At 39.8% G+C, this 14,566-nt stretch overlaps 1 protein-coding gene across 1 annotated transcript in view; it reads left to right on the forward strand.

Annotated features, from left to right (window-relative positions):
- Positions 1-7,657: 7,657 nt before the first annotated feature.
- The window catches only part of PKD1L3 (polycystin 1 like 3, transient receptor potential channel interacting), a 39,092-nt gene continuing 32,183 nt past the window's right edge, over positions 7,658-14,566 (forward strand). Inside the window, exons 1-5 of the mRNA XM_072043995.1 lie at positions 7,658-8,202; positions 8,760-8,924; positions 12,111-12,296; positions 12,662-12,772; positions 13,209-13,356. Of these exons, the coding sequence (XP_071900096.1) occupies positions 7,806-8,202; positions 8,760-8,924; positions 12,111-12,296; positions 12,662-12,772; positions 13,209-13,356 (1,007 nt within the window). The 5' untranslated portion in view covers positions 7,658-7,805. The remainder of the gene's footprint in view (positions 8,203-8,759; positions 8,925-12,110; positions 12,297-12,661; positions 12,773-13,208; positions 13,357-14,566) is intronic.

Genomic DNA, 14,566 nt, shown 5'->3' on the forward strand with positions numbered 1-14,566 from the left:
CTGGGCTATTCTATGAATTAACAAAATACCATCACTGAATGACCATGTGCTTTTTTCATTATATACAAGCTATTCCAGAGTGAACTGAATGGCACACCTCTGAATTAAACATCTTTTTACAAATAAATATTGTAACATATTGTCTCCTATGTGACCTGATTCCACCTAGTTATTGGCTTCTTGGAGTCTCTGTGAAAGTATGGCAGGAATAATTAAAAAGAAGGGGGATTTTTAACTTCATGCATTTGTTTCGAGATAAGGTACTTAACTGAGTTCAATGTTGCTAATTTTAAAATCCTCTAGGAAAAGAATTATTTCAATATAAAGCATGTGATTGCAGAGCAAGTCACAGGCTCCATTGAACATGAAGGATAAAAAGATTCTTTGCACAATCATATATTATGCAATTTCATATGGGGTTACCCTAAAATCCGATTTTTTCAGCTAAATCACTGTTGTTCCCAAAATGTTTTAACATCCATTAAGTCTCACGGATCATTCATAAATATCCATATTCATTTTACTGAAAACACAATTTGTGCTGTGGTGACTGCTGTGACTCATTTGTTATACACAGACATTGCTCCTCTCATCCTTACCACCGTTTTTGATGGCTTATCTTGGGAAATCATCAAGACAGCATGCCTTTGTCTCCATTTGGACAGCACTAACAGAAACGGGTGACTACAAAAATAAGAAGCCAGATAAAAAAGAAAATAGGAGGGTTGGATTTGTTGGAGTCAGTAGTATTAATAAAGAAACAGCGTGTTTGAAACAGGACGCTGTAGGAGACAGAAGTGTCAAAGTCCCCACACGTACGCACATGCTGACATACATACACAAATATATATATATATATATGCCTGTCCCTGATGTTCTGCTCTGGTTTAGTATGTTCTCTTCAGCACATCTTCCATTTACACAGCCACAGCTCTTAATGCTCTGGTTTTAATTGCTTGACCTGTGCCTCATAGAAACAGAAGTTGTGTGAGTGGTCTGATCTGTAGCAGTGCTATTTATGTACAGCAAGCAAGCAATAAAAAGATTACTGCAAACCATCTTTGCCCTTCTTTACCCTGCTTATGTAGTTTAAGATTCAGCTAACGTAAGATAACTGGAAGCCTCGTTAAAAGTTACTTTAAGGGAAGAACAAGGAGGTATTGAACATCCTTTGAAATCATCCTGAGTGTTTTCAGTTAGCTAATTTAAGGTGTCTGCCTGTAAGTTTTGTCTGACATTTTGTACAACTTAGTAGAGAGGCCTTGCAAAGCTCTTTTTTTCCTGCTTGTCTGTGAAAAATATTTATTCATCAGAGAACATACACTATTTTTTTTTTGTCTCAGTCATGTTAATAATAGATGACCAGTTCAGTAAGATATGCAGAAATTAATTTTCTTGCTAACTGTGCAATTTTTCCCTTTTTACCTTGAAATGGATTAATATCAAAGTATTTATTTAAAATTATAATGTGTAATTGTCAGAGGAGTAGATGTGGATTGGGTGACTCCTCTAATTTTATTATTTCACAAAGTCTCTTTCTCCTTTGTAGAAACATGTTTGATGGGAAAGCATAGAGGAGGTTACAAAATTCCATGTTCTAGAGAACACAAAGAGACATCTTTTCTACTCCTCCTTATTATTCTCATTTATTTTGATATTCCATGAGAAAGAAGAAGTTCAGTTTTACCAGCAGGACCTTCCCTAAGAGCTGAAGTTCTTTGTCAGCACAAAACTGTGTATCTTTATGATGAATCTGAGGCTCTTCCCTATTAATGTTTTCATGTCTGCTTTCTGGCTTTGGCTCAAACTTCCTATACAGAACAAAATAAAGAAGAGGTTAGAAAAGGGAGCTGCTGCCTTTCCCAGGCCTACAGGAAATACAGACTTTTCTGGCTTTAGGAGAGACTACCAGAATCTCTCTGATCTTGGGTTTACCAGACACATTATAACTCATACATATAATGTTTACCAGAAGGGTATAAATTCAGGGAGATTGTGCTGTCTGTATGAAGAACAGACAGTTTTCTGTAGTGTTAGATTTTTGCCATATTACTGAAGCCATTTAATTGGACAGTTTGCAATGAAGTGAGAGCAGAGTTGTTCACAACTTAGAGAGGAAGGAAAAGAGCTGTAATATAAAATCATGAGTGTAGTCGAAAGGCATCTATCAGTCTTACTGTAAGAAGCGGTCACGTTAGAACAGTATCTACAGGGCCTCACCACCCTCAAACACCCGGTGTTCAATGGAAACAAAGTTTTCCACAGCAGAATAGCATTGTAAATCTTGTTGCCTTCTTGTAAATTTGCAACCGTGCTTACTTTCTGTGTGTATAAATAGCTATGCATTGAGTACAGCTCAAACTGCTAGTTAATTAAGCTTCTGGTATAAGAGTAATGTAACAGCCAGGTGTCTACCTTTGTACTTTTGGTTTCCTTACACAAGTAGATCATTGCCTCATAAATCAGAGAGACACCAATATTATTCCTTATCTCCATACTGAAATATAAGTACCTACTTAATTTACTTTTATCTCAACCTTTCCATTATAAAATTCAGGTTATAATTAAAACCCATTAACAGAGGTCAAATTACCTGAATATGTCTTTAGGCGGCACTAAGAACTTCCAGCTATCAACTGTTATCCATTATTACCGAATAAAGATTTCAACAGTAAAACTGATAGGAACCTGTAGTTGTTCTTGCTGAACTCATACTGACTGCTATCTCACCATACCAGGAGATGTAAGCTCCAACAGTTATCTTTATTAAATGCTGTCTTATTGACATGATCTCATTTCAGAAGAAATATGGAAAATTCCTCAGCACCACTGAGGAATAATTCTCTTGCACTGTCCAAGTACAATTACCAAAACAAACCATCAATTGTTGATGAAATTGTTGACATTTAAATAACAATAGTTTCCGTATATTATTATGAACAGGTTTTATTTGGATCAAACCTGCCTTGATCAAATACTGTTTTGATCAGTATCATTTGGTTCAAAGTAATTATTTATGTGGTTTTGGTGAATTTTGAGGGGGTGAGATTTCAGTAAATAACCCTACCTTGATTAACATTCTTACGTGGCACACGTTTCCTCTTCTTGCCTGTAGTCACACTTCTGCTGTGGGCAGCAATAAAGCACAGGAGCCAGCTGGGAGAGGGGGTGGTGTTTGGGCATCAACTCTCTGGCAAGGGAGAAAAGTCAAACTACAAGCCCAAAGGCAGACACATCTAAAGGGACACTTCCTAGGCAAGACCCTCGGTGACTTACCCAGACATCTACTGTGCCAGAAGGTAACCATACACAACCCATAAACAGAAATTATGTCCAACCCAGCAACTCCTGAATGCAGTCCTACTAATCCGTTTCCTGACCCTATCATTCCAGGTATGGATTTCTACATTAATCATTGCTCCCTATAAAGATAAGAATTGTTTTCTCTGTTTTTCTAAACGAGATAACATCACAATTGCAACTCGGCAGGACTCACTGGTAAGTTCACTGTGTTGCCACATGGACAATTAGGCATTAGAACAGCAACAAAACCAAACCCCTTGGATTCAGCAAACAACTGTGTCTCACTAAAAGGACAAGCAGCTCAGGACAGCAGCAAGGAAGGAAGCCTGACAGTGACCCCTCTGCCTTAAACCAGTTGACAGATGGCCTTTCTAAAGCAGTCTTTAGAGACAGAAGATGTATGTATACCTAGGGGCTTTTCCCCATCCCTTTCCATGCAGTCTGCTCTGTACTCAGGACTTCCTATTTGGGTAATAATGAAGCAGATCTTCTCAAGAAGCAGTTCTGCACACAGTGGGTATGCATGGGACACATCGAAATGGGAACTCACAACCTTGGCTCAAGTTAGATACCTGAAAATCATCTTTCTTCTAGCTCAGAGATAGAGCAATGTAAAACAAATTTCCATGTATATGATTGTGCACTTCACAGAACAGAGATACAGTTCTATTCCTGATAAAATCTATACATTACATTCGGTAATATTCAGGAATGTGAAGATGGAAATATCCTATAGAGAGTAAATTTACTTGCTCTTCCTCAAGGCAAATGAACAAGAGCCAAAATGAACAGGGGTGTGATTTATTCCTTCCTATTGGCAACTCTTCAATTCTTTAACTCTTTAAATCAAAGATTATGAGTACTTTGAGATTTGGCTACCAAACCTGAGACAGTTATCAAGGGTTCAATTCTTAGGAGTAGTGAAGACCACCTAGAAGATTTCCTTACAGAATCTCAATGCAAGCCATTTTTATTATTATTATTAACATCTATTCGTGTGTGTTTGTGTCATTAATAAAATATGCTTCTGTTTTCTTTTACCTCAACAGCTTCTACTTCCAACAGCAACAACAACAAATTAATAAACCTTGAAGCGTCCTTTGAAAACTAGGAATAAATCATTCATCATTGCCTTTTGTGATGTTTTATGTAGCGCAATGCTTTGCCAAAGAAACTTTCTCTTTATGGCCACCATCTGGTGTAACTCATAAGGGCAAGTTAGGACTCTGAGAAATCTGCAGAGCCCCCTGTAACATTTCTGGGAAAAACGAAAGACTTATTCCAACAGGCGCACCAGGGTTCACAAACAAAGGACTTATTCATAGCTTTATCACAGCTTGGAGTGAGGGTGTGAAAATATTGAGAAACCTTTGTCACCAATTTCTAGTCAAAGCTTGCAAAGCACAATTGCTTTGCAAAGCACAATTGCCTTGCAAGCCCTATTTCTGCTGGTGAATATGTTTTAGTTTAAGTCACTGGTACATAACACGTGCTTTAAGGGTGGTTGCTACATCAGCTGTTCAGGCAGCCAGCTATAGCTGAACAGAAATGAACTACTCTTGGATATATGTGAGGGGCTCAAAATTCCTTAAAAACAAAACAAAACAAAACAAAGCAAAGCACTTTAAGTAACTTCTTAAACTATTTAAACTCTTTAAATTCTTAAATTTAATAGCCAGTTACACAAAGGCAAGCAACAAAAAATAATGATAATAAATAAACCATTATCCAGTGAAGCTCCCATGTGGACTTCTGGCATAAGAAAACTAATTAAAAATGTGCTTCTGTTGAAGAAGAATAAAAAAAAAAAAAAGTTTCCTACAAAATGGTAAATTCAAGCAGCACTATTTGAAATCGAGCCATTTTTCAGTTCTGAGTGAAAAGGGCTTTCAGGAATTTTCTCTCTTCCTGAGGACCCTGGTTGCTAATTTTGATGGTTTAAAAGCAGTATTTTCTTTTCTGTAAATGCTTTTCTTTTCTTTGTGGTAAACAGAATAAACTGACAGCCTGCTTTAGTGACACTAAAAGGTATGAAGTCAACAAACTGAAAGAGGAAAACTATTTCATTCCCCATCTGCTGCAGGCAGTTGAAGAGTTACATGGAGCAACTGTAGATTAGGAAAAAAGAAATCACAGTGCTGTAGAAATTGCTAACTGTAGGCTCACTTGGAGAGCTTGGCTTCATTTGTAGACATTTCCAAACATTAGTTGTCCTTCTGGGGGCCTGTTTCAAAATTCACCAAAGCCAGAGACAAGACTTCCATTAACTTCAATGGCTTTGGAGCAGATCCACAGAGGACAGCCTGTGGCACCTCCAGCTCTGGCACTTTTAGCAGTATGTTCATGGATTCAAATTTCCAGCTGAAGAGAGAGAACTGGATAATGTTACAGAATCAATCCATCACACGAGTCAATGGCACTTACTGGAAATACTCAGTATCACTGAGTCAGATACCTTTATGTACAGTCTACTTCTTCATACCTATGCTTTCAGAAACAGGCTGTGTTTCTCATATAAAAGAAGCCAAAACAGAAGGGCTTTCTGCTGGCTTCTCCAAAGCCAGGCAAGTCAGCATGGCCCAAGAAGAAGCAAGCAATCTGAAGGGAACATCATGAAAACATGCAGTGGTAAACTCTGACCAGCAGCTGTCCTCAGCTCTGACTTTTGCAATACTGTGGGAGGTCCCAGAATGACACCTCTGAGGTTCTGTATGCAGCCCGAAAGGGATTGTTAATCTGTGGGCAAAATCCACAACAGGTTATCAACTGTTTCAGCAGAACCAGCTGATAACCATAGTTACAGGGTCTCTTCCAGGAAAGGGAGGGGTGCCTGGGCACTGCCTGGGCCAGATCCATCAGATAATCAGAGTATGGACCGGCCATCCTCAGAGGTGGCAAATCCAGGCTGAATGTTCATATCTCAGCTGCTGCATCAGCCCTCACTATTAATCAGACAGAAATTGCTGTGGGATCTGGTCCAAGGGTTCCATAGCTGAGATAAGTCTATTATCACGTTCAGTGGGAGGGGGGACATCTAGCACAGTTACTGTCCTTCCATCACAGGGCATTTTCTTCCCCTTTCCTCTACTCCTCTGCAATTGTCCTGTCCATTAAATAATTACCCATGATTTTTTTCTTGAACATGTGATCATAATTCTGCTTTACCCAGCTGAGCAAGTTGAATGACTATGAAGTGGAGGTCAAGAAAGGCTTGGGACTGAAGACAATTCTTAAATGTTTACTGGATGGAGTGCACATACTTTACCCTGTCAGAAAGCTTTAGATAGTTAGAGCTGGGCTGGCATACTCTGAGCTAAGTGCATTACCTTCAGGTCAATAGTGCAATGCTGCTGGCATTTCTGCAGTGCGGGAATTCAAGCAAGGATCACTGACTGCTTCCTGCATCTCTGTGATGCAGCTCCTGGCTCACTGAGCCACGTCCAAATATAAATGCATGTTCATTCAGTGTCAAGTTGTGGTGATGTAAATTAATAATAGTTGCATCAAATTCAGTGGAGGTAATTCCAAGGGCATGAGGATCACAACAGCTACAGATCCTTATTTGTACTGTGCTTCTGCTAATCCAGTGGCCTTGTAAGCCTGGCAGGTATCTTCTGTAAGAAAGTTCAGAAGTACTTAGGGATTTCAGCTCCAAAATGCTGCTGGACTGGCTTCACAAAGTCCATCAGCAGAACTTTGCAATGTCTGCTTATGGCTCCCAACTAGCTCTGATGATGAAGGCAGTACTTCCACCATTTCCAAATCACTGTATTAACTCCTAGCCTTGTCTTCTACCTCCAAGCAGGAAAAAGTGAAGTAGCTCTGTAGAGTTAAGCAGCTTAGCTCTTAAGGGAAGATGGGAGCATTTCACATGGGGTGGGTAATTCTAAACAGACAGAACAGTTCAAAATACATCCTCCTTGGAACAGCTGAGATTAACCTCAGGGTGTGTAAACAGGTGGCCAGGATGAATGATACAATAATTATAGGCATCACATTGAGAAGCATCTCAAATAATCACACTGAAACAATAATAATTATTAAAAACAAAGTAATCCAAAACAATTAAATGTATCTAGAGGAACACCACATGTTTTCCCATATCATGATTCCTTGTGTTTCTGATTTCCCTCATCCTTCTCTCATTCTTACTATTGTATCTCTTTGTTGTTGTAAAGACATTCAGCCTTAATGCTCACACAATGACTCCTTTGATGGAGGAGCTTTATCTCACTTTCGCGTGTGTCCAGTAACAGCATACATCAACCTTATCTTTTCTGCTCACGAGGAAAGCAATCCCATAATGGCTTCCCTTCAACCTGACTTCATGTGGAGTGACACCTTTATACAATGGGCCTCACAATGGCCACTGCAGTAACTTAGCATCAACAGCGGCTGTGTGCATCCTCAGACGCAATCACCATTATGTATTAGAAGCAATCTGTTCCACGTCCTATTGCTGCTTTTGCAAACAGCAAAGAGGAAGGAGGAATACTGATGACATGACAAGGATGATAACTCACGCTTTTGAAGAAGGCAGCAAAAAGAGTGGTGATGTGATAAGCAACACCAGTGCCATGCAGGGCACCGAGCTGAAAATGTGGCTTGGGATCACAGTTCTAATTTTTCTTGCTGTATGTTTGGCTGTGGAGGAGACACCAGTTGAGGAAGGAATCCCTTGCTCAAAGTATCAGCTAGCTTTCAACCACTCATGCTATGAGTTTGTGAGACTCCAGCGATCCTTCAGAAGTGCCCAGAGATGGTGTGAGAGAGGAGGGGGGCACCTTGTCTTTATTGAAAACGAGGAAACTCAAGAGTTCTTGCAGAAGCATATTGCCGAGGATCAGGAATGGTGGATAGGACTGATCTCAAACTCCTTGCTGAATGAAACTACTGACGGTAGGTGATTTTGAAATCACGTCTTCTTTGAAACTGTACCAGCCTGTGATGCTTACCTACCACGACAGCAAGTGCAGTCAATCCCTTTATAGACAGCTGCAGAAAAAACAATGTCTTTTGTAGCTGTAATTTAGTTTTCTATTACGATGTTCTAGCTGTGTGCTTCATTTCTCAGTTGCATGTTGTCATCCTTTCCGTTGGATCTTGTGCTTGTGCAAACACATGGTGAATTAGATCAGTTAACCCAGTTAAAAAGATATGCTGGGTTGGTTCTCTAGTGGACAAGCCAGCTGAGCTAACTCATCATGCTAGGAGATGCTGCGAGATCTGATGCAAGGGAATGGTGGAATTTGGAGGCTGGGAGCAGGGGGAAGCAGTGGTGTCTTTTTTAGTGGCTGTATCAGATTACATGTAAAATGAAGCTGAAGATCTCTATTCAGACAAAACCGACTTTGCTTGAGTAGGAGCAGGGATACAGTCTCGCTCTGTAGGCTCTGACTCCTTAGTTGTGTTACTGTGGAAAATAAACACTCAGGAACTGATTACTTTGTTCACAGGGTCAATGATTTGGCTGGACACCTCAGATATAAGCTACAGCAACTGGTACAAGGATCAGCCATCTTCTTTCTCATCCACATGTGGGTACATCCTAAAGAATGCCAAGTATCAGTGGGGTGTGACTGAAAATTGCAGCCAGGAGTTTGACTTCATTTGTGAGTTTGGTAAGATACACAACAGCTGGATCTAAGAAGTGAGCATACTGTATTCACAACTGAGCATAAGTTGTCTTGTTTCTTTCAAAGTGGCTGTGCAATAACCTAAAGCTTATTAAAAATGAACAAGCAAAAAAAAAAAAAAAAAAGTAAACCCCATCAGGGGCTCTTTTTCCACTTTGTTGATGATCTGATCCAAAGAAAGGAAGAACCCTAAAATCACTGGGATCTGTAGGTGCTCAGCAACTAGCCTGTGAATTCCAGGTTTCCAATAGAGGACTAGCAAACTAGAAACAGATCTCAGAGTGAATTGAAACGTGGAGCAATCTGTGTCTACAGCACACATAAGCTAACTAGTTTAAAGACAATTTGAGCAGTGCATAACAGCATGGGTGCAAATATGAACTGCCACAACACCACAGTACCTGAGCGAGGTGGAACCAGTATGACTGCCCTGTATCTAAACTCGTAATGATAAACATGGGCCAAGGCAAGACTATCAAAATAATTTGTCACAGAAGCAAAAACACAGCTGGGCTTCCAGAGATAACTTTTCTAGCAGCCTGGAGCAAGCAAAAGTGAGAGCAAGTTTTTCTTGTTCAGACCCTCCTATCAGGTTTGAGGGCTTCTCCAGGACAAGGAAGCAGACAGGAGCTTGTCCCTCCTGGTGGCATTTTAGTGTTCAGACAGAAAAAGGTACAGACATCATGTCCCTGGAACTGCGGCTTGGAACAGTCCTTGGAAGGAATGCTGGCAGCATGATCCTATCCGACACATAGATACGAGGGGAATTTGTGTTCCTCGCACTTTGCACGTAAACCAGGCATTTAAAACTGGAACTAAGGTCACAAGCACCTGAAGGCAGGTGTGGCTGTAGGCTCACTAACATAAATAGTCTGCAAATCCAGTATGCAAATCCAGGTTATCACAAGCCATAGCGGTGCTACTGCCCTGGTCCAGTCCGGTACTACCTCTGACATAATTAACAAATCATTCCACAATTAGCAAAACTAACAACGACTTGATTCCTGTCCTGACCTCCTGTTCCACATCCCCACCCTTATCCTCCTCCTCCGCTCTCCCAGTTCACTCCCATATGCCCAGCACTTTCTGCCTCTCAAAATACTTTTCCCTCCATCCCCACAGTTCTGCAGCAGCTTCAGAGCTCCAGCTGTACCTGCTGGCAGCTGAATCCCATCATGGAACAGATAAATGTTTGGTTATGATCTCTGCTCCTACTAGGGGCACTGATACAGCTCCTTCTCTTCCACTTACCTATTTTCATAAAATTTTAGGGTGTTTTGAGGTTTATGTCTATATATCAAATTTGGCTGAAGATGACAAACCTTAAAAGTGACTGGGGGAGAGGAAACTGGCAGGCAGCACGATGCCTTAAGCTTATTTTCCATGCAAAACCAGACTAACATTATTTTGCCATTACAACACGGTAGACAACTGTCTGTAAGGAAGCTACCATCTGTTACTATAGGATCTGACATAAAGCCCATTAAATTCAAAGAAGTCTGCATTATTGAACAATGCCTGACCATCATTCCATTACCCAGGAAACTGTGAACAGATTAAAGCAATTACAGCCTTGGTTTCCTTATCTACAGCCCATATGCATTAACACACATGCATATTTCAATAATAGACTCCTCTTTTACTAGCTTTGCATGTAAGGAATTTGATCTAATATCTGAAAGAAACAGGGACATTCTTTTCATTCATTCCTCTGGGTGCTGAATGGTTGGAGGTTCGCGCAGCCTGACAGTGCTTCAGTTTGTTTCTGTAAAATGGGCATGGTGGTGTTTGACTCCCTCACACTCAGCTACTGCAAGGCTTGGTTCACAGTGATACCGACTTCAAAACCTCACATGAAATGTACAGGTAGCTCCGAATGGGATCACTAGTTGAAGTGAACCTCTCTGATTCCTGATAATCTCGTTTACTTGATCACCTGAGATGTTTATGTGTGCAAAAACAACCAAACAAATAAGCAGACAGACAGCATTCTGCCTTCGTCCCTTCTTTGTCTCTCTGTCCTAGAATCACGTTTCTCTACTCAAGTGAAAACTTTCCTTAGTTCAGTTCACTCTTCTTACTACTTCTATCCTAGCATTTGGTGCTCCATAATTTAGGAATTTGATGCAGCAAAAATATACAGGTTGACCAGGGACTGTCCATAAGAACACAAACCCAGTTCTGGACAGTTTTACAGGTAAAAGTTGCTGAGACAGCAAATACTACAGCAACGCTTAATGTAAAGTAAAGAACAGATAAATGCATGAGATAATAGCCCGTATTAGAATATAACAGCAAGTTATTTTTCAAGCTTATTTAGAGAGCTCTAACGTATAAACTGATCATGTTGCTATAGCTACAGCCAGGCTTAGATTTAGCTTTAAATAACAATAGCACACAATTACTGCAGTGTGCACACATTGGCTCTGTTAATCAACGTGCTTAAGGGGAATGATCAAAACAGCCATTGGAGGACAATGTAGTTAAAGCTGAGACAGCTGAAACAGAAACATTCTTTTGCAACACTCCCCTATGAGAACAGCCTTTTGCATACACTTCTTGGGGGTATTACATATCCTGATTACTACAGGATACCAAGAATTCTGTAAGATAATTAACTGTCCCAGATTAATCAAGGAATAAGGTGTATGCTTTTAGAGATATGACCTTACTCGTTTTAACAGTCCTGCTAAATGAAGTCAGTCGAATATTGCACAGGAACAAAGGTGTCTCTGTAGCAGAAATGGGATCAGGTCCTGTACTTAATATGCACGATCTTCTCCAGCACACTTATCTGAGGATCATGCAAATCACACACTGCCACAAGGGTTTCTGAAGTAGGAAGTAACTTTAAACCTTCCAGTACTACAGGTCAAATAAATGCTACGTGTTTCCCACAAAATATGTTTATTTTTTTTTATTTAAAATGTTTTCTTTTACTAAAAATGTTCTCAAATTTTTGCTTAAGATGGTAAAGAGCATAAATCTATTTTTTTGGATTTCCAAAATGGAAAAATATTTGATGCTTTGTTCATTTTTTCATTTTCAGTATTGTTTAGCTTAAAAGGAAGAAAAATAAAATAAAAATAATAATAACAAAAAGGATATGGAGAACTGTAGCAGGACTTTTCAGAAATTCAAAAAGTTAATTCTGATTTTTTCCCCCAATAGAATCTGGCCAAAGCATTGCTTGTGATAGTTCCAATGCCACTGTACAGTGTGGGTCAGGAGAAGTTATCCAAATTGGAGAGACCTTCTATGGACGGAAGACCCCTCACTACTGTGTATTGGAAACCCCTCTCCAGTATGATACAGATGAAGACTGTAGCTGGATCAGTGTCAAAGATGAAGTAGCAGGTAATATCTTATAGCATTGTTTGTCAGAGTCATATAGTTCCTGGTCCCTAAAGTATTTCATCTTGTACTTGAGTAGCTTTAGTGAATGGAACAGTATATTATTCCTAAAATAAAAAGGATCACAAAGAACTTCTGAGATGGAGGAGGGTCCCACAGGAGGCTAAATGGGAAGGAGGGAACAGTGCTAAGAAGTACCAGGCAATAAGAAATACACTAAAGACAAAGTGCTGTAGGAGTTTGTCTAGAGATCAGTGACAAAATATTGCTCCCCTCGCTGGTGTTCTTGTTTCAGTAATCACCTCTCACCTGAGCTGTTATGACAGCCAAAGACAAAAACCACAAATTCATGTAAAACTTCTTTCCAGGACAGTGTCACGGTCTTCAGGCCTGCCAGGTGGCAGCAGATGGAGCTTTCTTTGGAGACCCTTGCCCAGCTTCAGGAAGCTATTTGTCTGTTCAATACCACTGCAAGGAAGGTGAGTGGGAGAGGGCTGTCAGCACCAAAAGCCTGTTCAGCACTTTGCTGTAACATTGTGAGCATACGATTTATCTTGAAATCCCTGTTCCATCCTCAAAGAAGAATCTGGAAGAGTGGACACCACTCCAAGTATTGAAGGCACAAAAATGTAGCTTTCCTCTTAACTGACAGCTCCAGAGGGTTTTTGATAGGTCACAAAGCCAGGAAATTCAGACACATAAAACAAACAAATAAAATTATGTTCCAACATGAATCTTGACCAGTAGATATGGAGAAGAATCAGCTCCCGGTCATGCCACTAATGCACTCAAATTGGCAGCAGTCTCAGCTCTGCTTTGGAGAAGTCCTGCTCTCAACAATACATGAAAAACAATTGAGTTATGTAAGAACCACAGACAAACAAAGGCACTGAATGCTGTCATTATGTTTTACAGGTCTGCAGCTGGTTGTAACAGATAGATGCTTTATCTTTGAAAACATCACAGTCACTCTGAACTGGCTGCTCTCCCCATACTCTGGCAACCTTTCCTGTGTCATCAGCACTGGAGACGGCCACACGGTTGATCCTTACTACCCTCAAACGTAAGATGAGTCCTTTACACATCATCAGACAAAGAGCAAATTTCACTGCTTGCATTTCATTGAATGCTTCAAGATGAGATGTCAAAAATTAATCAGACTGGTAACAGACCATACATGCGAGATACTTGGATTTTGCAGAAACTTGTTTTGAAATAAATACAAAATATTATGTCAAGCTGCCAACCACAATCTTTCTTCTGCTTATTAAGACAAGTGATTCCGATTTCTTACTAATGGAATTGAATACAGATCTCTAGCACACAAAATAACTGAAAAAAATGTCAGTAATTGCCAAAGAAATAGGCAAGTGTTATTTTTTAAGAGTATTTTTAAATAGTATTTTTGATAACATTTAAAAAGAATACAATGGAATTCTGGAATTTTTCTTTTAATTGCAAAAAAATGTGTCTTTGAAAGATCAAACACTTTTCTACTTGATTTAAAAGTCAGATTTTGTATTGTCCTAGTGCTAGGAATGACATAATATGAATCTAGAAATTTATTTCTCTACTGATAGAATCCCACTTCTGCCAACTAGAAAAATAAGAGTAGAAAGAATGAAAACCAAAAAGTCATAATATACTAGAAATAGAAAACATTCCTTCAGAGGTACAGACACAAGCCTGTAGCTGTAAAGAACATGAAAAAAAAATCTTTAATAGAGAGCCTTTAGGTGAAATATACTTGCTAGCTTTAAGCAGAGGCTTGCTGGTTTTATGGGAGGCCCTTTTACTGCACCTATGGCCAGCAGTCATGCTTATCTGTTTTCTGCATGCAGTTTGATACCCACTCTTGCAGGGACTGCTTTTTCTGTTCCTGTCTTGTCACTGCCATGTTTCTGAAATCCAGTTAGAAACAAACATTTTACTTCATTTAAACAGAGAATGAAAAATACGCATTGTCAGGGATGACGTCTGGATTTTTTTTTTCATTCACTAGGTGCCACCATGCTAGCTCAGAGAGAATTGTGTTGGGAGTAATACCTCTTTGCCTTCCATGGTGCGTGTCACTCAGGAAGGGTATCCTTATGTTCTTTTTACCATCTCCCGATGCTTGTTAACAGTAATAGCAGCTACTGCAGACTTCCTTGTATCCATTCATCTCCTGCTGCTACCACTACTGAAGCTGCATCAGTCCTAGGAAGTGAAGAGACATTTTTCCAGCATGGCAGTCGCACATACATAGAGCAAAATAAAAGAGCAAGGTTTGA

Source organism: Anas platyrhynchos, chromosome 12 (genome assembly GCF_047663525.1).
Source record: "Anas platyrhynchos isolate ZD024472 breed Pekin duck chromosome 12, IASCAAS_PekinDuck_T2T, whole genome shotgun sequence".
Taxonomy (NCBI): Eukaryota; Metazoa; Chordata; class Aves; order Anseriformes; family Anatidae; genus Anas; species Anas platyrhynchos.